The sequence below is a fragment of the Zea mays genome, chromosome 9, assembly GCF_902167145.1.
Source record: "Zea mays cultivar B73 chromosome 9, Zm-B73-REFERENCE-NAM-5.0, whole genome shotgun sequence".
Lineage (NCBI taxonomy): Eukaryota > Viridiplantae > Streptophyta > Magnoliopsida > Poales > Poaceae > Zea > Zea mays.
Genome location: NC_050104.1, coordinates 144679936 through 144704228, shown reverse-complemented (window position 1 = coordinate 144704228; position 24293 = coordinate 144679936). Strand labels below are relative to the sequence as shown.

Sequence of the window (24293 nt, the reverse complement as noted above, 5' to 3'; positions counted from 1 at the left end):
TTTGGGCCGCCTAGGCCGGCCTCTCGGCTGGGCCGACGTGTAGGCCGCCCATGCTACCACAATGGGCTACAGATTGGCCTAATTACATTGTTTTACCATTTTAATTTCCGAATTTTCGGTATAAGACTATGTTTGTATATAATTTAGTTTAACCAATTGTTAGTGCGTCTAAATTCGTCATTTAGATTGCAATTGTTATATGTCTTTGTATATGTTTGTCTGTTTTATTATCAATATACCAGAATTTGGTTCGTGAATTATTTTTGTTATTACATTTATAATTCACATATCTCTACTTGCTATTGTTTTTCGCATTCTTTTAAGTTTGCATGCACGAATAAAATTACATTACATTTATTTTGGAGTATGAGCACAGGATGATAGAGTCCTAAGCATTGAATGTGCTAAATTCTTTTATAAAGTTTAGTAACCCAGAGACCATACTTCAGACAACATTCTGAATGTCTATCACTACGAGGTCTACATATTTCTAGATGATCACATATACGTGATAACCCAAAATAACATCATATAATTTTTTTGAATATCATTTTGATAATTAGTCGAGCATGGATAGTGTAGACCTAAGCATTGGATGTGATTTGTTCAGTCGTGATTTTATCAGCCCAGAGACTGTGCTTTTAGGCAGCAAGTCACTTGCCCACTACTAGGAGATCTACCTAATTAATTTGAGGATTATTTTTAAATTGCTCACTAATATTCAAAATATTTATTCAATAGGAAGGGTTAATATGTTCATGCAACTCATATCATATGTAATTTTAAAGATTTTGCATTTGAGCTTACAACATCACCATTGTGACTCTCAATGTACACATAAATTAATGGAAGTCCATGATCATGACTGTAGGGACATGTCAACTAAAGAGTTCGAGGAACTCGATCTTGATGGGCACAATTACCCAACTTGGGGTTCATACATTAAAATAACTTTAGATTCTCGTGGGATTATCGATGTTATTGCAACACCAATCACTGGTGACAACCTAGTTAATGATGTTAAAAATAACACAACTCTTTTTCTTCTGAGGCTCTACATACATAAAGATCTCAAACAAGAGTACCTTATGAAGAGATGCCCACATAGCTTATGGAAAGCTCTTAATGAACAACAGAAGGAACTCATATGACATTCGGCCAATCATGAGTGAAATCACTTTCGCCTGCAAGATTTCAATTTTGTTGCAGAATATGATCATGCTCTTCATAGTCTACTATAAAAATTTCATTTCAATTGGACAACAGAAAATGTAGATATGGATTAATTACAAAAGAAACTTAGATTTAAAAATACAATAAAAACTTTATACTTAAATATACTGTGACGTGAATTGGTTTGGCTGGATGCCTGGATTATTGGTGCTCCTCTCGCGCTCGCCGTAGGTCCGGCGGGCGTGCCATCAGGCTGGCAGGCCTGACGACTACAGCGACAGCCGCGAGCTCCCCGGGGCCCAGCAGCGCCCCAGCAAAACAAAAAACTGTCCACGACCAAAACTTGCGGGGCCTGCACGAGTCTCCGTGCGCCACGTCGGCAAGTCAAGTGTGCTACTCCAACGGAACCGAACCGACCAACCCTGCCCACCAGATCTTCTGGAAGTGCCATGTCCTATTCGATCCAGATCCAGCAGCCCCTGCCTGAAGCGTGCACCGCAATTCACATCTTCGGTTGTGTGTATCTGAAATTGGCAAACCAAATAATGCGCGTGGACAAGCTGAAAACAGCACGGATCCACCCAAGGTAGCCAACAGACTGACTGGGACTGGTGGTAGTGTTGTGCTACTGATCGGCAGCTCAACACAACAGAGCATGCAGTACTATAGCCGTAGACAACCACTGTGCTTGGTAGGACCGTGTACTACAAAGACCGTACACGCACGCTTGATCAACGGTCCAATGCTGTTGTGCTTACCAAACGACCAGACAACCGGACGGGAGGTAGGGCAGGGCCCAAAGCTTGGGAGTTGGCCAGTTGGGACCTGACGCAGCCTGCCACACAGGAATACAGCACGCACGATCGGCAACCTGCCTGATGCATGCATTGTGTTGTTACCGAATTGCCGGATGTCCATGTATATATATTTTTTTCCTCTGACGAAGGGGGTGTTTGGTTTCTAGGGACTAATGTTTAGTCCCTAGATTTTATTCAATTTTAGTTCCAAAATTGCCAAATATAGAAACTAAAACTTTATTTTATTTTCTATATTTAGCAATTTGTACACTAAAAAGGAATAAAATGAAGGGACTAAACATTAGTCCCTAGAAACCAAACACCCCCGAAGAACCATTGATCGAGTCGTAACTCGTAAGCACCATTTGTCCATTTTGACCGGTTGCACCAAATCCAGGTCAAACCCAGGTGATTAGTTTTCCAGTCCCACTCACTCAAACCTCTCCGTCCTCCTCCTCCTCCGGGCCGGGCTGCAACCTGCGACGCTGGCGCCGGTCGGCACGAGGTGTTCCACGAGTCGCTGCGCCCCCCACCGGCCACCACGGCGCGTGCCGGGAGCAGCGCAGCGGCGGCGGCCATAATGGGCGCCGCCGCCGCGGCCTTCGACTCCGAGTGCAAGAGGTTCGTTAAGTACCGTACCGTACTCTTCTCTTCTCCACTTGAAATCCACGATGCATGAGGCAGGCGGCAGGACAGACGCGCGCCATCGTCGTGCCGCGCGCCACGTGCTCCGCGCTAGTCTAGCGTCGAACGAAAAATGGCCTTCTTTTTTTCTTTCCCTCCCTTCTTTCGGTCTCCTGCTCGCCGTCCCCAATCTGCGCTGCCGATTCTTCTTCTTCTTCTTCTTCACCAATTCAATTCATCTTCGTCGCCTGGGGCACACCCCTCGGGCGCCGCGGCAGCAGGGGGTGCGGTGCAGTTAGCGCCAGCGCGCGTGGCTCCAACCGGACTTGCCGCGATCCGTTGCAATCCTGATTCCCTTCCTCTCCAGAATTCATCCTCCCATGTGCGTGGATCTCGGGGCCCGCGCGGGCTAGGGTTTAGTATGGCTTTGGTCAATCCATGGCGTGCGCTGCCGAGGTCGTCCTGTCGCTTCTTCTTTAATGCGCGCTGATCCCCATGGACTCCGAGTCCCCACGGTAAATCCCACACAAAGGCGGGTTCCTTTGCCCATTTCGCATGCCTCCTCCTCTTCTCTCCATCTCCTGCCGTATCTTGTTCGGTTCCTTGTATTCGTATTGCCCCGGGGGTGCTAATGCCGTTGTTGGGGTTCCCTCCGGGAGCTGTGGTTGATGCTCCTGAGGTTTGGCGCAGGGACGCTTATGGATTCACGGTGCGGCCGCAGCATCTGCAGCGTTTCCGCGAGTACGCCAAGATTTACAAGGTAGTGATTTACTTTGCCGTGCTGGAAATGTTTTGTTTCTTTGTCTGTTTATGGGAAAATTTTGATTTTGCCTTTTTATGGTTGTTTGTTAGGAAGAGGAGGAGGAGAGGGCGCACAGATGGAGGGACTTCTTGGACAGGTTGGCTGAGTCAGCGAATGTGCCCACCACACCCAGTGTTTCTCCATATGCAGCTACCGACGATGGTGCCTCAGGTGCAGGACAAACACAAGGGAATAACGGCATCGGAATACATTGTGATGATGAAGAAGTGGGATCTGAGAACGCAGAAGATAACAACAAATTTGAAAGCCCGAAGGAAGCTGATGCAAGTGGCGAATCAAGGGAACCAAATGGTAAGCCAGGAGATCTGAAAGATGTAACTAAGTTGGACAAAGTGCAAGAGGAGACTGGTAGCAGCTCTACGCAAGCAATCAAAGACTTAGAGGGCTTGATGGAAGCAAGCGGGGACTTTGAAGAACTAAGAGATTTGAATGGAATCCCAGAAGAATTGGAAGAAGAGAATAATGGCAACTTGGAAAAGCTGGTAGAACTCTTCTTGGATAAGGGGTTGTTGGATGAACTGAAGCCCATAAAAGTTGAGTCCCAGTGGCGGGTGCGTGCAGCGCTTAGCATCATTGACAAAATGATGAGCTCTCGGGTAGTGAAGGGTGGTAATGGTGCAAACGATATTCATCGAAAGGATGGACCACAGCTTACTTCTATTGAAGAGGAAGGAATGACTGCAGAAGTGAGTCACGACGGATATCCAGCTGAGGTTGAGGAGTCTTGTGTTGCAGAGAAGGTGGAACTTGGACAGGAGACAACTGATGATTCTACAGGTACTGCTTTGGATAGAGACAATGATGGGTCGTATTTTCTTTGGAGGGAGGAGCTTGAGAGCTTGGTTCGTGGAGGTGTGCCAATGGCTCTTAGAGGAGAGGTGCAACTGCAGCCACTTTTGCAAATTTCTGCTGTCTGCTTTGTGTGTGAGATTTGATACTTTATGCTCACATATTATTGACTTCCCTGCAGATATGGCAAGCATTTGCAGGTGTTAGTGCTCGGAGGATTACTGGGTACTACAACAATTTGCTTGATGACAGGACTGCGATATTGGATGAAAAGGATCCCGTGGACCCAGTGGTCAATGAACAGAGAAGTGCACCGAGAAAAGCTACACAGCCTGAGAAGTGGAAAGGACAGATAGAAAAGGTTGTTTTCTGCAACAGTTTGAATTTAGAGAAAGCATGCCATGGTTGGCAAGCTCTAGTGTTTCTATACACTTGATTTCTGTTTTCATTACAGGATTTGCCACGAACATTTCCAGGACACCCTGCATTAGATGAGGATGGGAGGAATGCTTTGAGGCGGTTATTAACCGCATATGCAAGGCATAATCCATCAGTTGGGTATTGCCAGGTAGATGCCAATTGAAGGAATTTTGTCATTTTGATTTTTTATGTAGCCTCTTGCTATCTTAATCGTATAGAACAAGGTAGATTGTAATCCTAATTGGTGCATGCAAACTATGAAGGTCATGGTTCTCATGCTCAGTTGAGCATTTGAGCAAAATTGTAATGTATCCTTAAATGTTAATAGATCCATTATACGCTATGCACCTACGGATAATGATAGGGAGCGTCGTCACTCAGGCTGCGCTGGAACGCAACCACCGTGACCGAAGAAAGCTCCCAGCCGGGGACTTTACTTCTTCCATGCTCTTCCTGATACAAACTACTAGTTCTCTTTATAGACTAGAGAACTGACTCCTCCTTAGCCGATGCTAAGGGATAATTCCCTCTAACAACCGAATCCTCCTAAACTCAAGGGATAACTCACTCCTTAGCCGAGTGCTAAGGGTCTCTAACAACCGACGCCTAAGACCAAGGGATCAGGATAAGTCTGCCCTTTATTCTTATCTAATCTTATCTTCTGCTTGACCTTATCTTCTTTAGTCCAGCTGATGCTTGTGCCTGAGCTGATATTGCTTTCCTATGAAAGCATCGACAACACAGGGACCACTAGAATCTGGTATCCACATCTGCTTGCGTTGCCCCTTTGCCCTCGATGTCTGGAACCACATCCTCACCTGGGAAGGCTTGGTCTTACCGTGGCAAGGGGACCCATCAAATTTTGACGGCATCGGTGAGTGGTGGGTTTTGACAGCCTCTCTCATTGTGAAATACCGAAGAAGAGACTTCAATGGAATCACAATCTACACCATGTGGAACATTTGGAAAGAGCATAATAGAAGAATTTTCGACCATAGCTCACCGTTGGCGTTGCAGGTGGCGGGGAAAATAAAAGAGAGTTATGCTTTTCAGGAGTGATGTTGCTCTCTAGTAGCCTAACCTAGTGTTTTTGGGTGCCTGATGTTCTTTATAGGGTGTTTGGTTCGAGAAATAAGCTAGTCCATCTTCTCACTCATTTTTTTGTTTGGTTTGTGGAATGAAATTAGTTGGTCTATCATCACCTCATTCCTCATAGTTAGTTAGTTAGTACTAACATGAGGAATGTGGTCATCCCACTAAATTTGAGGAATGGATCCATGATGCACCATCTTATCTTCGATGGAGTAATTTCTCAAACCAAACACCCACTTAGTTTCCCCAATGGGTCTTTTCAAGCAGGAGATGTGCTCCTAGTGTGTGTGATTTATGATTCGTGATCTTTGTTCTATAACTCTTTTCCCTCTTTAATGAAAGTCAAAGCTCCTGCCATTTGTGTTTCAAATTTTTTTTTAAACCAGTGAAGTCTATCTCCACATAAAATTTCATTGTAGCCATCTTTATCAGGTTAGAAAAAAATCACCACATGTACTATGAAGTTTATGGCTATATTTATCTTGCCTTCAACATGCCTCACACTTGAAGAGTTTAACCGATTTCTGAAATAACCACTATCAGCTAAGTACCCTTTATCTTCACTTGTTTTCTCTTGCAGGCCATGAACTTTTTTGCTGGGTTATTTTTGTTATTCATGCCTGAAGAAAATGCATTTTGGTATGTCTTTCTTGTATATGGAAGGAAAAAAGATTCAATGGCCAATTTTTAGTGCATGACTGTATGGCTTCTCCATTTTCACTTGCTTTTGAATTTCAGGGCTTTAGTAGGGGTTATTGATGATTATTTTGATGGATACTACACTGAAGAAATGATTGAATCACAGGTACTTTTGAATTTATGGATCTTGATGCATGCACTCTTGTCCTTGGAACATTTGAACTATGTTGCTGCTCAATACACAGGTTGACCAACTCGTCCTTGAGGAGGTTGTACGAGAAAGGTTCCCTAAATTGGGTATGTTTTCCAATTATATCGCTATATTCATCTCTGTAATGTTTAATTATATGTTAAAAACACACATATAGGTTTCTGTGACTATTGCTTAATAGTTTGAAGGCAATGTATGTCAAAGTATCTACACCTAATGTTTCTTCCATTGAAGGTTCTTGTTATGGTTATTACTTGGCACTTACATCAATTGCAATTTTCTTCAGCCAAACATATGGATTTCTTGGAAGTTCAAGTGGGATGGGTGACTGGACCATGGTTCCTTTCTATTTTCGTCAATATGCTTCCATGGGAAAGTGGTCAGGTTTTATACAGTGTCTTGGTTCTTTCATTATGATATGTACTATTACAATATTTTTGCTAGTAGTTCACTGCTGTAAGATTGGTTAATCCCTTTCTGGTTGACTAACAATTAAATCTCACTGTCACCATATGTAGAATCTTCTTATGTCTTTGTATGTTACAAATTCTGTTACCATATGTGTGCTATTGATATTTAAGTAAGACTTTACGTCTCTTGTAGTACTCCGTGTTTGGGATGTCATCCTTTTTGAAGGAAATCGTAGAATGTTGTTCAGGACGACGCTTGCTTTGCTGGATTTATATGGTATTAGTTATCCCTTCTTAGCCTGTTTATTAACATCTGGAAAATGTTTTTTTATTTGTTCTTTTTTTTATCTATTTTGATGTGCAATCAACATTGTTGTCTTCATACATTAATTTGCAGGGCCTGCACTTGTGACCACAAAAGATGCCGGAGATGCAATTACACTACTGCAATCTCTTGCTGGGTCTACTTTTGACAGCAGCCAGCTTGTATTGACAGCTTGTATGGGCTTTCAATCAGTTGGAGAAATGGGATTGCAAGAGTTAAGGAAAAAACACAGGCCAGAAATTTTAACTGCAATGGAAGAAAGATCGAAAGACCGTGGCTCCTGGAAAGATAAGAAGGGGTTAGCAACCAAACTTTACAGCTTTAAACATGATCCTTCATTCGTGTGCTCACCAGTTAAGTCCAAGGAGGGGCTAGATGGTTCAAAGGTGAATGGAGAGACTGGGCCAGCAAATCTTAAGACCTACCTTAGTACTAGTTCTATACTGGATACTGATTTGGATCAGGGTGTTGATCTTCAAGATCAGGTAACAACTATGATAGTATTTATCTCTTGGATATGCTATATTGCTATTTCATTTCTGTGAACAATATGAAAAGTACCATCTTTTTTCTTTGTATTCAAATATATTATTTAAACTCCTGGTTAAAAAAATTCTGATTCCTAATGCTTCCATGTCAATATCAAAATCTTTTATTTTATAAAACTGAATGATTCTGCTCATAATGTTCATATTTGCTAGCTTAGAATTATATATCCTGACATATCCAACCCAAATATTCAAAGATTATTTTCTTATGCATATGTGATGAATTTGAGATGTGCAATGCTGCAACATTCATGCAGGTGTCATGGCTAAAGATTGAACTATGCAAGCTGCTCGAGGAGAAAAGATCAGCTGATCTCAGGTTTGGGCTATATTTTTCTTGAATACACAGGAGAGTTGTATATCATTCCACGAAATAAGAAAAGGAACCAATTACAAACCCCGCATCACATCACCCCACAGGACGTAATTATCGTGCCAGTGAAACAAAGGACAACGACCTGACATAGAGAAAACTCCACAAAAAATATACAAAAAGTCGGGACTGGCTTGAGAGATGGTTTGCACCAGCAGCACACTACACTGTTGTGTTTTTCCTGATGTCTCTCCCCTACAACCCTCACAACTAGGTTTCCATTAGGGGGCAGAGCTCAAGTTGCAATCTTGTAGTGTTTCCAAAATTTCCAAGTGGCAAGAATGATCTAAGTGTCCAGATCGTTCCTGAATTGTTTGTCAACTTATTTGAGGGATCCACTCCATCATCCTGAGAATCTGCCGACATAAGGAATTGGAGCCAAGAAAGGAACCCCACACACTGGAGGGTTACTAAGCCTCTGTGACACCGCCAGAGGAAATGGGAAGGTGCTGCATATTTTGTTCCTCCTGGTCGTAAAGAGGGCAGCGAGGTGCGGTGCAGAAGGCCTCACTTAAGAAGTCTATCAGCCGTACAATAATGATTCAGAAGAGCCAGCCACAAGAAAATTTGCTTTGTTGGCGGATTTTCAGGTGTATGTACCTGAGTTGGTCAACTTCCATATATGCTGTCCTGCACATCAGGATGCAGAACTACTTCCGCTCAGTCCCATATCAATAGGTATTCATCATGGCCTGGACCCTGAACCGTGAGGGTACCTTTGATGTCTGCCAGTGAGCAACAGTCCTTTGACTGATCACATCTTAGGAACTAGGGCAGTTAAGTGGGAAGCCATCTCAGCAATGTACGGCCATGTAGCCTATGATCATACTAGAATAGTGTCTGTCCCATTATTAGACCGTGTCTAGCAGTTCACTCATATGGACACCAAAAACACTGCTGTTTTGCACCGTAGACTGCACTGTTTGCAGAGTGGAGTTTTAATATGAGATGAGGATGAGTAAGCTGTTGGAGATAGTCTTACTCACCATGGTTAGAGTAGCCTCAGAGAATAGAGCACACAATTTGGAAATAACACACACCTGGAGTCAAGACCAGGGCCTACTTGGGTCTAGCAACTTATGCTTGTTAGACTGCAATATATGGTGTGTGTATATGGTATGGGTACATGCCAGCTAATCAGGTTGTACCTTCTATATGTTACACTGTCATATATGGTGTGTATATGGTATGGGTATGTGTCAGGTATAGCAGGCCGGTCGATCCTTGTTGTTGGATTAGAAACCCTAACCCTAATCCAGGGTTGGGTGTAAATTATATAGATCAATTAGGTGGGTCAAGCCATTACACAGGGGTAATTAGGTAAATACAAGAGGGCCCAAGCCTAACCCTAAACAGGTGTCTAACACCCCCTGCAGTCTCAACTCCATCCTGTACAGATGTTTAGACTGGATCGAAACTCAGGGAATACACTCGGTGGCGGACACGCACAGGCGCGAGAAGCGCACGAGCGAGGGAGGCGAAACGAGTCGCCGATGTACCACTCGGTCGCCATCCACCGTGACCCCGACCACGTTCACCCGATGGCGACTCGTCGCTCGGCCGGAGTTCTTCGCCCCGTCGACTGGTTGGTCCTGACGGTCTACGCTTCTCCGGATGCCTCCTCGGTTCCCTTCTCCGTTTGCGTCGTCCTCATCGATCCCCACTGCCATCGCGCTATGGAGTATGCGGCCCTGCTGGCCAACCACACTTGGGACCTGGTGCTGTGTCCACCCATCACCAACGTGGTTAACGACAAGTGGATTTTTCGCTACAAGCTGACCTCAGATGACTCGTCGGACCGCGACAAGGCCCGTTGGATCCATCAGGGCTTCACCCAGCGCACCGGAGTGGACTACGACGGGACCTTCAGCCTCGTCGTCAAGTCCGCCACCGTTCAGGCCGCCCTCTCCCTCGCCCTCTCTCAAGACTGGGCGGTCCATCAACTCGATGTCAAGAAAGCATTCCTCCACGACACTCTGACAGAACGGTCTATTTCAGCCAGCTTACCGGCTTCGACTCTGCTCGCTCGGATCTGGTTTGTCGGCTGAACCGCTCCCTGTACGGCCTCAAGTAGGCGCCGCGGGCCTGGTATAGTTGCTTCGTCTCCCACTTGGCCTCTTTCGGCTTCATCGAGGCCAAGTCGGACACGTCCCTGTTCATCCATCGGCACGACGACGACATGGTCTACCTCCTGCTCTACATTGACGACATCGTGCTCACGGTGTCCAGTGCCGCTCTTCTTTAGCGCACGATCATCGCTCTTCAGTGCGAGTTCATGATGAAGGACCTAGGGCCTCTCCACCACTTCCTCGGGATCACCCCAAGCGTCGGCCTCATGGTCTCTTTCTCCACCAGTGCCAATACGCTCTCGACATCCTGGAGCGGGCTGACATGTCCAACTGCAAGCCCTGCTCCACGCCTGTCGACACTCAGACGAAGCTCTTTGAGGACGACGGGCCCCCGGTCGCCGACACAACGATCTACCGGAGCCTGGCAGGGGAGGGGAGCACGACGTTCAGTGAGGAGTTGGTCGCTGGGGCAACACAGAAGGGGAGGACAGGGTCGCGAGGGGCGCATGCCACCCGTGCAGTAGATGAGGAGAGAGCCGCGTCGGCGTATGGAGAATTGGCCACGACGGCGGCCCACCGACGAGTAGAAGGCTTGACGTCCATGGGGGTGGATGCCACAGTGCTTAGAGGAGGAAGGCAGGAATTTTGGCTGATACCATGCTAGATTGGAAACCCTAATCCAGGCTTGGATGTAAATTATATAGACCAGTTAGGTGGGCCAAGCCCATTACATAGGGGGGTAATCAGGTAAGTACAAGATGACCCAAGCCTAACCCTAAACAGGAGCCTAACACTTGCGTATGGTTAGAGAGATATGAGAAGATCTCATTTGGTTTTGTTTTCATAAGCCATGAGATCTCCTCTCCCCTATATATATATATATATATATATATATATATATATATATATATATATATATATATATATATATATAGGTCTCTCCAATCAGTCAATCCATTATCTGTGCTATCTCTATCGCTTTCATAGTATCACATGAGCTAGTTGTTTACACCGACACTGACTGGGCCGGGTGCACAGACACACGCCGACCTACCTTCGGCTATGCAGTGTTCCTTGGGGCCAACCTCATCTCTTGGTTCTCCAAGCGTTAGCATGTGGTCTCCCGCTCCAGTGTTAATGCTGAGTATGGGGCCGTCGCAAATGGGGTGGCTGAGGTGAGTTGGTTGCGTCACCTCCTCTAGGAGCTTCACCCCCCATACTAGGAGCATGCTTGTCTACCCTGACAACGTCAGGGCTGTCTACCTCTCCATTAACCTAGTCTAGCATCAGCGTACGGAACATGTTGAGATCGATCTGTCAGGGACGTACGTGTTCATCACGTCCCGACGAGTTCACAGTCTGTCAACATCTTCACTAAGGGTCTTCCCTCGTTCTCGGAGTTTCGGTCCAGTCTCAATTTCTGTCGTGGCTAGAGTTTCGATTGTGGGATATTTTTAGACTATTTTGTTCCTGTCTAAGTGTTATGGGCCTAGACCCAGCCCATGTAATACACTAGTGTCGGGTATTATCTAATACTCAGCCATCAATGAATTAAGGTTTTCTTTCTTCCTACAAAAACTATTCGCTAGCTGAATCACAACTTAATTTTGTGCTAGTATTTCTTTATATTTTCAAGGGGCGAGGAATTGGAAACTGCTTTGATGGAGATGGTCAAGCATGACAACAGACGTATGTTGAGTGCTAAGGTATGATGCTAACTGGAATCACTTTTTCTGGTACCTCTCAGCATATGGTTTCAAGAAAGTTGAATCTCCCAGTAGGCCAGCCAGTACTATTATGTATGCTTTTGAGTTCTTTCTTAACTAAATAGTACTTCAAGGATATCTATATACTACTTTAATCAATGATTTCCCCCTTTGCCTATTTCTTTTCTTCACGCACCATTGACCTGGAAAAGATTTTCAGGTTGAGAAGCTGGAAGCAGAGGTATATGAACTGCGAAAAGTTTTTTCATACAAGCAAGAGCAAGAGCAAATAACGCTTCAGGTGTTATCTTACTGCATACATTCTGTGGCTATAATCTTTGCGTCTTAAGGATCATATTACCTGCTCCTCCAAATTCCATTACACACCTGATTGTCTAAAAATATCCACACAAACTTACATCTACAGATCTTGTTAAGAATGGAGCAAGAACAGAAAGTGGCAGAAGATGCCCGCATAGTCGCTGAGCGAGATGCTGCTGAACAAACATGCGCTGCCCATTTGCTTCAGGTTAATTCTTGGAAAAACTTCTGCAAGCAGTTTTTTGGAAGTACTACTTTCTTGGTGACATGCACAGTTTCTCATGTCTAAGAAGACAGATGCCTATTTTTCGTACCTTCTATATGCAGGAGAAGTATGAAGCTACAATGGCAGCACTTTCACAAATGGAGAAGAGAGCTGTAATGGCAGAAACAATGCTGGAAGCTACAAAGCAATACCAGGCTGGGCAGGTTAAAGCCAACCAATCTTTCACTTCAAGGTATTCTTTTGGCTACACTTCCACTTCCCAAGCATCCTTTTTTATCGAACGCGCAGGAGAACTGCGCATCTTTATATAAATTAGGGAAAGTAAACAACATAAAAGAGTTTACAAAGCAGAGAACCTGCTAAAAAAACAAGACCAAACAGCAATGGAACTGGCCACATTCCAAGCATCTAGATCACTTACGAGCTATTATTGGATGTCTATTAGTTCACACGTGGCATGACTACTTTTCATGTGTCCCGCTAACTATTTCTTGAGTTGGTTTCTTTTCCTCTCCAATTATTTTATTTTTTATGTGTCCTGCTAACATTTGTTCGATTTTTTTACTTTTAATTTAAGAAGCTTGAACTCTAATTTTATACTACAATACTCCATTTACTTGGAACCTTCTGTAGTTCACCTCGTGCAGAACATGTTCTTGGGAAGATAAATCAAGAACCAAACCAAGATATGTCTAACAGGAGAATCGGCCTGCTTTCTAGGGGACTTGGATGGCTTGACAAGAGCAAGGTATGCCCATAAAGTCAAAAGTTTTTACCAAAAATAACTCTCTGGTTTCATGACTTCTGGTACCAGGCCCTACATATCATTATCAGAGCCCTTGTTTCTTACTAGCTTTATTTCTTTTACTTCTATGTTGTTTTGTTATTCCTAAAATATTTGATTTGCTTGGACATAATGAATGATGTGTCCCTGCTCAACCGAGTCTCTTCTTAAAGAATGCTGTTCATCTTTATGCCACGTTTGTATGGACATCATATAAAAAAATGAATGGCCTCATTGATCTAGAAAGATTATACAAAGTTGAGGTGCAGTGGGTTCACCATATTTGATGAATTGTTTTTAGCAGGGAAGGCAAAATTCCACTGAAACATCTGGAGGCTAAACTCATCTAGAGTTCAGGATGAAGTCATAGCTCCCAACAAGATCTGGATTGTTCATTGATGCTTGGATTGCCTGATCACGATAAGAATGTGTTGAAATCAGCAGCTATGTTTTCTCGGGGAGATTCAGCTGGCATTTTCCATGAAGTTTTGCAGGAAGTGTATCTTGTACCATATTGAGCTCAGTTGTCGGATAAAGTTTTGTTGGTAGGTCAGAAAGGCTGCTGCAAGTCATCGGTGTAAATTTTCTTTTATTAGTTTCATTAAGGTCGTCAATAGTCAGTGTTTCCAAGTAGGAGAAAGAAAAGAACCCAACTTCATATACACATGGAAAGAGGAAAAATTGTGTTAGATTAGTTACAGTATCATGGGGTTGTTTTGTTGAAGAGCGTATATCTCTTCCGAAATGTCTGAACCACTGAAGAGATTATCTCTGTTTTTTTTTTCTTTTGAGACATGTGGCTCTAACATATTCTTCAGTTACTGTTGACATGCCTGATGTACGAAAATTATTGTCAAAAGGATCTGATTACGAATCCAACATCGAAAAATCCAGTATAGCGAGACGTTTTGGGAAGTTAATTATTGTCTGTTCCTCACAATGTTATTCGAAAATAATTTTGGTAAAAGCATGCCGTGTTCCCTCTTTTGATCTGCGAGGAGTCGTGCGGCATGCCCGTGCAGTGAACACCTTGTTTCTGTCAACAGAATACGACGAATGCCTTGCCACATTGGTGAAGTAGATCAGCTGCCTAACACGGCCTAAAGTTTATTGAGCTTGATCTAGCACAAGAGACCTATTTGCATCTCACGCTACAACCACTTTTCTTGGAAAGAGGAGAAGCAAACCCCTACTTGTGTTGATTTGGAACACGATCTTCGAATGAATGGATGAACTACTACTACATGATTCCAGCTATTAATATAGCAATGGCGACGCTGCTAGTTTGCTCCTCCTCAAGGCACTTGGCCAAGAATCTCTCAGAAAGGAAACTGAAGATTGCAAACCGCCAAGGCGCCAAGGCACGAACATAGTATATAAATATTACATTGTTGACTCCATAGCGCTAGGGTGATCATCTGCAGTCAACCACAGAAATTGACAACTAGAGTCTTATTTATTGTGTACTCTAACGTTGGGAATCAGTGGGCTACTATCAGCAATGGGAAGGACCACTTAATTCTCAGATCTGTCGACGAAGATGCGCAATAGGAAGAACCGCCTAATTCTCAGATCTGCCGAAGAAGATGATACGTTGTATTAGAAATTACGTGTCATCTTTCTGAACCTTGCGCTGTTTGATCTTCTTGCTCAGATTGTCGCACAAACTGTCCTCGGACCCGTGGCCGCTGCTCAGCAAGCCTCTTCCTGCTTTGGTAGCGAACCTGAAAATAGGCGGACAAGGCCATCAGAAGGTATCGGTCCAATGCAAACAGTCAGAAAAATGAAGCGGCAAGACCATAAAATCTTGTAAAAACTGCAGTCAGAAAACAGGATTTTGAAAAGAAGAATAGTTTGAAATCATGCCAGATCTCATAAAATTTAGAGCGAGCAATGTTTTTTTTTGTTCGATAACATGTCAGAGTCACATGTACTATATTAAGGGGAAGTAGAATTGTTTTATGACAAAGCTACTGAGAGACCCCGTCGCCCATATTACAAAAGCACAGAAGTGGTTAGCAACCTAAACCGACCCAAAGAACCAGAGAAAGAAAATGCAGTAAGAAGGACTCTCCACCTAAAATCTAACCGACTGAACCTGCAGAAGGAAAAGCACATCAACTCCAGGTTGCCAATAAAGACGAAGACACTGCAGTGGCAGAGCATCCCCTGAGAGGAGACGAGACAAACATCCAGCAGCACGACAGCAGAGCGTCCGCTAGAGATGACATGGAGCGGCAAAGCATCCGCAAGAGTAGCGGCAAAGTATCCTCAAGCTAGGGGCCATCACGCAAACAGCAGCAACTAATGTCTTACTTTCAAGACTAATTTCAGTATTCCTACACTGGTATTGTCAATATTAACAATTAAGTCATAACTGGAAGTTTTTCTAAAAAAAGACAAAAGGCATAGCTGGAAGTAGCATAAGCATTTTTATATCCTCCAAAGGTAGAGATTATTAATAATCACTTCTATCTTTTTTCTGATTATAATTGTGCAAACCATTTGAATCCCTACCCTTACTTTTATATATTAAGTGGAAGGCCCTTCAACCCTCAAATAACTATTACTGATTTCAAGTCATAGCTACAACAGGCATGTAACTGAAAACAGGCTACCTTTTTACCAAAGTTCCGATCTTTCCGCTTCAGTCTGAATTTGTTCAATGCAGCTTCTCGTTGCAGGAACCGATTCTGATACATGTCATTGCCACTCCCACTCCCACTTACAATGCCACCTCCGGCAATATTTTGGCTCATGGTACCATTAATACTCTCTATGTTTGGTCTTGCAATATTGGGGACAGCGCTACTTCCATTCTGCCCATTGCACCCATTATGACCAACTGAGACACCCCCATTCACACTGTAGTTTGCAGCATGTCCTTCAACAGGAGGATCAAACACATTTGACGAACCACAGTGAACATCTGATGATCCACGGTCTGTTGATGGCTGTTTCTGTGTCATAACATGGAGGTAATAATGCACATGATGATGATGCTGGACGCAGCCTTGTGGAACCTCTGTTGGGTGGCTCATTTTCACTGTATTGGAAATTCCTTCATCAGCTTTGTCTTCCCCAATCAGATTAGCTGGTGACGTTTGATTCTGTATAGTATGAAATGCTGAGGCATGCTGGGTAGATTTGATGGCTAATGGTGACGCTACTCTCTCCCTGTCACCCGAAGGCCTTGCAGCAACATTCTTTGTACTGGATCCCACATCGTTATTGCTACTGCCATTGGAGCCCTGCTTTATTGGAGCAGCATCTGAATTTGACTTCATCTTGCATGTAGAGTCCGTTTTCATGGCCTCAGAACTGTTATCTTGTGGTGAAGAGCTTTCCCCATATCTTGCTCCACCTTGATTGGAAGCCACAGATGTATGGTACCTTGCAGAAATCATAATGGGTTAGCATGCAACTTACTGTTATGTTAATAACCTAGTAATGACACTGATATTATGTTTTGCACCTGGTGAAGGCTGACTGATCTGATCTTTTCAGAATATTTCGCTCATCATGGATTTCCGCTGTAGCTCCATTTGTTCTCGATCTCTTCAAACCCAACTCATGGGGTGTCACTTCGATATGAGAATCATGATTCTTATCATTTCCATTAGCCATTTTGGAAGGGCCATCTGGTGCGTCAACGGCTTGTACTGCTTGTTGGCCTTCTGTGTTTCTGGCTATTGAGCTAATCAAATCAGCAGTTTCAGCATTTGTTGCACTAGGCATGTTTGTACAATCATCTTCTGCCATTGTTTCCTTTTTAGATTTGCATTTGGACATGTGATTCTCATGTCCTTTTTCTATTGGATTAACAGATACATCATTGAGAGATGATTGATATTCTGCACTTGAGTTCCTAGGAGCACCTATTCCTAAGTATCTTCCCATAGATTCATCTGTAAAAACATGGAATTTGGTTGAATGAGACAATAGTGGAAGAACTGTGAAATGCTTCACTTCTATATGATGAATGCTGTGGAGTGTGGAGCATATACCTTTATTCTCCTTCTGTTTCTTGACATTCCTTTTGTTTGCTGTCGGTAACCACTTGTTACTGCATATCTCTGATCTAGGGTGAATTACTTGTGCACATGTACTATCAGGTGGATCAACTAGTTGATCGGGAGATATAGGTTGTGGGCTGTCAATCTCCACAGCACGCTTTGTCCATGAGCTCTGCATTTTGAAACAGATTGTGCACTCGATAATACATTGACATAAAAACTCTACACATAGAGAGAATTATCAGACAATATATTACTTTTCTGAGAAATAAAGATTGCCACCAAGTGAATTATTTTGAATGAAAGCAATAAATAACTTTTATCTTCCTACATAAAGACCGTGTCTAGCAGTTTACCTATGTGGTTACCTAAAACATTGTTTTGCACCGTTCTGCATTGTACACTGCATTGTTCGCAGAGTGGAGTTTGAATATGGGGATGGAGATGGGTAAGCTGCTGGAGATAGTCTAATTGTGGTATTACTATATGTAAATTGGCTATTTAATATAATATGTCCAGATATATCATAGAATAACTAACCTTTATACCTAAGATGATATAAACTTTGCTTGCAGTACTCTACCACTAACCTTTATTTTATATATATATATAGAAACACACACATTCAAATCCAACTACATTATGTTAGATTAAGAAGGTATTAGGAACAGTAAATGGACACATACTTGAGTACCACTGCCATTGTCACTTCCATCCCTAGCATTGAGTCCAACACTGAAGTCGTCATCGTCGCCGTCATCATTTTCTTCATCATCATGATTGCTGTCACTGCCGTTCTCATACTCGTCGCCAGTATTTAGTTTGGCACACTTCTGTGTCTGGATGCCACTTTCACTTCCACTGGACTGAGTACCAAAGAGGCAAATTCAACTCAGAGTGATCACAAAGGAAACACAGTGAGGACTCAAAGAAATCACGCCTCATGTTTCGTGGAATAAAATATCCAGAAAAAACTAGACCAAAAACAAACAGCTTACACTGTGGCATCGCCTCCAAACATGCTGCCAAAGGTTCTTAAGCTCATTCTTACGTAGTGGTTTTACCAAGAAATCAACTGCTCCCTTCGACAAACACTTAAACACCATACTCATAGAATCATTCGTAGACATCACTGCATGCAAAACACATCAGTGTAGCAGCTAAAAGTATTTAAACCCAACAATTAACAAGATAAAATTTCACGTGCATTAGGGTAGTTGAGGAAATCTACTTACTAATCACAGGAATGTCTTTGCAAATTTTGTGACTTGTGATTTTGCTAAGCAGACCGATACCAGATAGACAAGGCATGAAAACCTCAGTCAATACAAGGTCGATGTTGTTCTGCAGATCTTCAAGATATCGCCATGCATGCAAACCATTTTCAGCAGGAATAACTAAAATGGAAGGAGATAGGATTGCTGTCAGAACACTGAAACAACTAAAATTACCCTTTTTTAGATGATGATAGATACAAATTTCCACTGCTAATAATTAACAATCAAACATAATCAAACAGGGACATAACATAAAAAAAAACATTGGCCATATCACCAAATACATCAAGTATAAGGTTGTCTCCAACAACGTCCTCTATATCCATCCTCTATATCCGTCATTTACAGTCTTCTCTAAAAGATTTCATCCTCTATATCTCCTTCCTCTCCAACAACGTCCTCTATACTCAAATATCTATATTAGAGACATTTTTTATTTTTATTTTTTGTACGTACGTATTTGTCATACTCTCAAATGTATTGTACATATTTTAGTTTTGCTAAACCGGTTATTTAAAGTATTCAAATGGATAGAAGACCGTTTAGAGAAACTCTATATATAGAGAATCCAGCAGAGTCCTCTAAATTTAGAGGACCGTTTAGAGGACGCTGCTGGAGAGCATAGATGACCATTTGATCCTCTATATTTAGGGTACAGAACCTTTTAGGGTCCCTTGCTGGAGCTAGCCTAAAGTCTACATTTCAAATATCCATGAAGCCTGGCACAATGGTGAGAAGCATTTTCACTGAGCCAAAGGTCCTGGGTTCCATGCAGCCTCTCTGCAAAATGCAGGGGTAACGCTTGCCTCGGCTATTTCTTCCATAGACCCCACTCATGTGGAAGCCACCAGCACCGGGTCTGTCCTTTAAATATTTATGAATTTACATGAAAAAATTATGCAGTGTGTGTTTACCCAAAATCTGAAGTACCACAAGAACTGGTAGTTTGTGTATAACAAACTAGGTGAGGAGAGGTGTATTTCTAACTTGGTGACGGTGGGAGGCTACACAGTTCAAGTTCAATCTAAGTCAAATCCCTTCAGATGCATTGCTTTCAACCATTATCAAGACAAAAAAAGTTCTATAAACAACTTAAAATATTAAAGTCTTAATGCAACCTAGCACAAAGCAGCTGCATGGATGCTATTAATTTAATAGTATACATGCATGTCACTTGTCTTATGAGGTGTTTGGTTGTACTAACTAAAGTTTTTTAGTTTAGTCCGTTTCACAACAATCCGCCCTCAAAGAGCCAATTTAAAAGCGAACATCGGATGTTTGAATGCCAATTACGAGTATTAAATATTATTCTAATTATGAAACTAATTATACAAATGAAGACTAAATAATGAAACTAATTTAATAATCCTAATTAATCCATGATTGGCAAATGTTTACTGTAGATCACATGAGTGAATCATGAACTAATTAGGCTTAACAAGTTTGTCTTGTCGTTTAGTCCTCACATGTGTAATTAGTTTTGTAATTACACTATATTTAATACTTCTAACTAACATCCAAACATCCGTGACGGGACTAAAATTTAGCCACCTGCATTCAAACACCACCTTATATGTATCACACAAAGTCATGCTTTGATGTATCATAGTTTTCAAGCTTTGCTTTTCGAGTCAGGGTGAAATGATTTTAACACAGGCAGTTCTATTTGTGTACCTAACTACCTATTTGTCCAAGAATAAACAAACTAACAAAATGACCCACAAGAAAGAGTACCATTTTCTGTTGTCAAATAGAAAAAATAGCTAGCATCTACGTTGTCAAATAGAATATGTTCTTTTGATGCTCATATGATAGAAAAGGGAAATGTACAAGCTTAAATTCACAATTCTGTATGCCACAAGTTTCTAAGAAACAAAATCCAGTGCAAGTAGAAGATAGAAATAATCGTTACTTCTTGCCAATGCAAAGTGGACTGTACAGTAACATGATGCTAGTACTAGTCAACAATAATTAATATGTTTGCTTGGAACATGTTAAGCTACCGTAGACATATAAACAAATTAAGTGGAATATGTTTGCTCACTAGTACAAAAAAACAATAAGGCATTAAGCAATTTATCCAACAACTAAGCGTAGGACATATAAAAGAGCCAAATTGATCCAGATCCTCAATTGACTACTGCAGCATTCCACCTTCCATATGTTGCAAGATTATTCACTGTTTGTTGATGATGTGACACTCTTGATCTCTAGACCCTGGTTTTGTTAAAATGAAAATAGCCAGCCCTTGCTATTGCAAAAGAAATTCCATTGGCCCACCACAGTAGGCCCATGAGATGACTTGTCAATCCTATAGTGCAGTCAGTACTTGTCACATTATGTGTGTACCACAGGGTAGCAATGCTCAGGCTACCCAGAGTGCAAACATACTGCAACACCCCACCCACCAAGCTCCCAATTCACAGCAGATTGCCCAGCAAACTACTCACTGCAGCTCAGGGGCAGATCCAGGATCCGATCACGGCCTGGGCCGGTCTATTGGATATAATATTCTTCCAATATACTCTAGTGTAAAACAATAAATGTGACTAGAGACATATGGATCATGCCCCGGGCCACGGACCGGGTGGCCCGGGGCTTGTATCCGCCCCTGCTGCAGCTGAGACAGGCGGTCTGGCATAATATGGATCAGTGTATACCTAAGATGCTATGGAGCTGTACTAGGTGAGACATGACATCTCTCAGGCCTGCCACAGTGGGAGAGGGGACTATTTTGAAAATTCAAGCAGGGGGAACCATTTCCGTCCAAATATGTGACGAGAGAGTCAGATGAATCAAATTAGTCCCTGTTGTACCTATAAAGCATTCCCATGCATACATAAACGTATAATATAATCAAGATTGAGCATGTCTACCACACCAATCGATTGATGCACCAAGACAGTTACATTCACCATTGAGAACCTTGTTTCACTAAAGGAACACCGATATTCCACATAATTGTTTGCTATAGAGATTAAATCAGATCAACATCATTCTATATATAGGTTGGTGTCAAGTTGATGTTTGAACTGTGGTCAATTTTAAAAGTACCCAATAAAACCATAATCCTTTTTTTGCAGCAGCAATTGCAATATACACAAGTTAACAATCCATGATACTGCTATCTAGTAGAAGTTATGAAACCAGCAACCGAGTATATGACCAATTTAATAAAATCAAATTAGTTTCTTCTTAGTATATAATGATTGCAGCTCTCCTGTTTGATGCGAGAGAAAAATCAAATCAAATTAGCTTTACCATTTGCAGCGCGTACCTTCATAGCAGCACTTACGGAGCAGGGCACTGACCACCTGACGAGTAGAGTCATCATTCTCCACCAGCAAGACTCTCAGTGTCTTCACAGGTAGGAACCTCTCCCAGTGAATGCTTTGTCTTTGTTCCTCCTTATGCTCATCCACCTGCTGCATGCCTGGCGGTGGCGCACTGTGCCCGTTGTTGGCCAAGTCCTCTTCCTTTTCCCTCCATTCATCTGCGTCAGCTTCAGCCTGATGGTGGCCATTCTCTAAGGCGGCATTCCCTATCCCTAACACATCCTTGCGGGAAGGCCCGTCTGTGCCAGCTTGGCAAGCACTGCCCATTATTAGCCCGATTCGAAGAAAGAGAGAGCACTGAGGTGGTTTGTGCAACTAGAGGGAGTCCACGGATGGTTGAGCACATCCTATGTCAGCATAAAAAATGCATATGCTGAATCCAACTGCGAATCTGCAGGGAAAACACACAGGAATCAAACACCGATCTGTCATGAGCATAACAGATGCTCAGAATAAGCTACTCCATTCTGCAGTATCGGTGAGAGCGAGAGAGGACTAATTGTAGCGAGGCTCACTTGTCGCCGGGCTGGAAGAAATTATTCTTAAGCCATGTGCTCCGCGACGCCCAAAACCAGTTGCTCCCGACTCCTGCGAAACATTAAAACAGCTCATATGATAAGGATCGTGTACGAAGTTCCCCGCATACAAAACCGACAATAGAGATTTGAGGCAGTACGAGACAAAGGATTTGGTATGCTTAGAGAAAGGAAATCAGAAACCACCGTCTCCCTTGAGAATCCAACTGATCCGCAGGTCCGAGCTAAATATAGAGCAAAAGGATAAGTAGACCTCGTCAGAGCAAAACTTTAGAAGGAAAAAGGCTGTGAAGCAAACAAACATCGCAATTCCAACTTGCCTCCACCCAAGGTAACAGCAGCGCCTGCGAGCCGGTCCACTCTTGGAAACGGACGTCTCGAGATCCCCTGGGGGCGACCCTCACGAACTCTGCCGCAGAAACAACACAGAAAAAGGCAGCTAAATGAATTAAAAAAATATGAAAAAAGAGTTGAATTCACGAGCTAGCTCCCGTAGCCGCAGCAGAGGGCGCGGTGCGCACCTAAGCGTGGGTGTTACGATGACGAGGAGGAGTTGAGGCCGCGAGAGTTCCGAACCAAATGGCGGGGACAGGAGAGACGATGCACTGTTGTGAGGGTTCGGAGCCAAATGGCGGGGAGAGGAGAGGAGAGGACAGGAGTGGGAGGGAGGAGGGCCGCGGAGGATGCGATAGATAACCAGGGGGGAGGGGAAGCGCTCGCCGTGACGTGGAGCAAGTGGAGGTGGGCAGGGAGTGGGGCGGGCCCCACGCCGTGTCCGAGATCCGACGAGATCTAAAGCCGCGTGCTCCCTGGGCTCGCCCCGAATCCTCAGATCGACAGGGGCCCACGTGGAGCGGCGCGCGCGGGCCCGTCGTGGCTACGTCACTGGCCGGTGGGGTCTGAGGTGTCGCATGGACCCGCACGTCGGTGGACTGGGGTGGGCTTGGGGAGCCGGTGTGCGGCCGGGGAGTGCTGGGGCCCGCGGTTCGGAGGGAAAGATCATCACGGCCTTGGCTTAACGGCGTTTGAGCGGGGCCTGGAGAGCGATTTGCGAAGCAGGGCACTCCCCCGTCTCGCTGGGCTAGCGTTGCCTTTTGTTTCCGGGAGTGGGAGAGGCCGAATTTTTTGTATTTTAGCCCTTAAACAGAAGTAAATTCACGTTTAGATCTAAAAAAATTTTAAATGCAGTTTTGGACCCTTAGCTCGGCGCCATAGGTTGTGGCGCCGAGCTAACACAGCTCGGCGCCACAGCCTATGGCGCCGAGCTGTGACGTGGCCGCAACGGCTAGCTGCGTCCAGGGCTGACCTGGCTCTGACGTGGCGGCGGCGCGGCCTCGTAGCTCGGCGCCACAGATCTTGGCGCCGAGCTACAAATTCCTATAAAAACGCCCGCGCGGCTGGCCGAGAGCAGCTCATTTCATCCCATTTCCAAACTTCGTAAAAATTTCCTGGATTCAAAGATTTGAGTTGGTTCACTTCGTAGACCAAGGTATGATTTCCAACTGATTCCTTTTGTATATTAGGTTGTTAGTTTAATAATTTGTATACACCTATTATATTATCATTTCGATTATTAGTTTGTGTAAACTTATTATAAAGCATAATAGGTACAAGTGATAATTATAATCGTTTATTAGATGAAAGACATGTACCGAGAGGCGTTGTGGCAGAAGAGAGGTCGTCCTCGGGAGTTATATCCGGACGTATCTAGTAAGGATGCTCCTGTTCCTCCTGAACTCCCCGTGCCTAACTGTGACTGTGGCAGACTGGCTTGGGTACATCAATCACAACATCCAGAC

The 24293-nt window shown here is 43.5% G+C and overlaps 2 protein-coding genes across 13 annotated transcripts; one reads left to right on the top strand and one right to left on the bottom strand.

Moving 5' to 3' along the window:
* Positions 1 to 2135: 2135 nt before the first annotated feature.
* On the top strand, positions 2136 to 14250 carry LOC103639286 (ecotropic viral integration site 5 protein homolog). 11 transcript variants are annotated; one of them, XM_035962703.1, is made up of 19 exons: positions 2309 to 2591; positions 3285 to 3354; positions 3447 to 3493; positions 3568 to 4295; positions 4388 to 4567; positions 4661 to 4774; positions 6299 to 6357; positions 6457 to 6523; positions 6603 to 6654; positions 6855 to 6947; positions 7172 to 7255; positions 7376 to 7788; positions 8109 to 8170; positions 11930 to 11999; positions 12220 to 12300; positions 12427 to 12528; positions 12648 to 12778; positions 13180 to 13294; positions 13632 to 14209. In XM_035962703.1, exons 2-19 carry the CDS (start codon positions 3293 to 3295, stop codon positions 13668 to 13670), a joined length of 2499 nt encoding a protein of 832 aa, XP_035818596.1. In that variant the 5' UTR covers positions 2309 to 2591; positions 3285 to 3292; the 3' UTR covers positions 13671 to 14209. The 11 variants fall into 11 exon arrangements, 9 of the variants coding, with proteins under 9 accessions (XP_035818591.1, XP_035818596.1, XP_008660268.1 ...); XM_035962702.1 differs by lacking the exon at positions 2309 to 2591 and adding an exon at positions 2639 to 3109; XM_035962698.1 differs by having other exon boundaries at positions 2136 to 2591; positions 3447 to 4295; positions 13635 to 14209.
* Positions 14251 to 14546: 296 nt separating this feature from the next.
* On the bottom strand, positions 14547 to 23255 carry LOC100280240 (PseuodARR-B transcription factor). Of its 2 annotated transcripts, none has more exons than XM_008660305.4 (12): positions 23016 to 23255; positions 22815 to 22903; positions 22681 to 22718; positions 22474 to 22546; positions 21901 to 22349; positions 18582 to 18743; positions 18345 to 18478; positions 18033 to 18212; positions 17338 to 17518; positions 16806 to 17238; positions 15949 to 16723; positions 14547 to 15054 (listed from the first exon to the last, which is right to left on the bottom strand). In XM_008660305.4, exons 5-12 carry the CDS (start codon positions 22223 to 22225, stop codon positions 14944 to 14946), a joined length of 2301 nt encoding a protein of 766 aa, XP_008658527.1. In that variant the 5' UTR covers positions 22226 to 22349; positions 22474 to 22546; positions 22681 to 22718; positions 22815 to 22903; positions 23016 to 23255; the 3' UTR covers positions 14547 to 14943. The 2 variants fall into 2 exon arrangements, with proteins under 2 accessions (XP_008658527.1, NP_001146641.1); NM_001153169.2 differs by having other exon boundaries at positions 14664 to 15054; positions 22635 to 22718; positions 23016 to 23140.
* Between the last annotated feature and the right edge of the window lie 1038 nt (positions 23256 to 24293).

Bases quoted from the DNA above. Each gene is read 5' to 3' on its own strand.
- LOC100280240 (XM_008660305.4), bottom strand. From the start codon at position 22,225: ATGGGCAGTGCTTGCCAAGCTGGCACAGACGGGCCTTCCCGCAAGGAT. The intron at 18,213-18,344 runs GTAAGCTGTTTG...TTTGGTACTCAG, and splicing joins TTTGGAGGCGATGCCACAGT to TCCAGTGGAAGTGAAAGTGG. The intron at 17,239-17,337 runs GTATATGCTCCA...ATGTTTTTACAG, and splicing joins GAAACAGAAGGAGAATAAAG to ATGAATCTATGGGAAGATAC.
- LOC103639286 (XM_035962696.1), top strand. From the start codon at position 3,226: ATGCCGTTGTTGGGGTTCCCTCCGGGAGCTGTGGTTGATGCTCCTGAG. The intron at 6,524-6,602 runs GTACTTTTGAAT...CTCAATACACAG, and splicing joins AAGAAATGATTGAATCACAG to GTTGACCAACTCGTCCTTGA. The intron at 6,655-6,854 runs GTATGTTTTCCA...AATTTTCTTCAG, and splicing joins AGAAAGGTTCCCTAAATTGG to CCAAACATATGGATTTCTTG.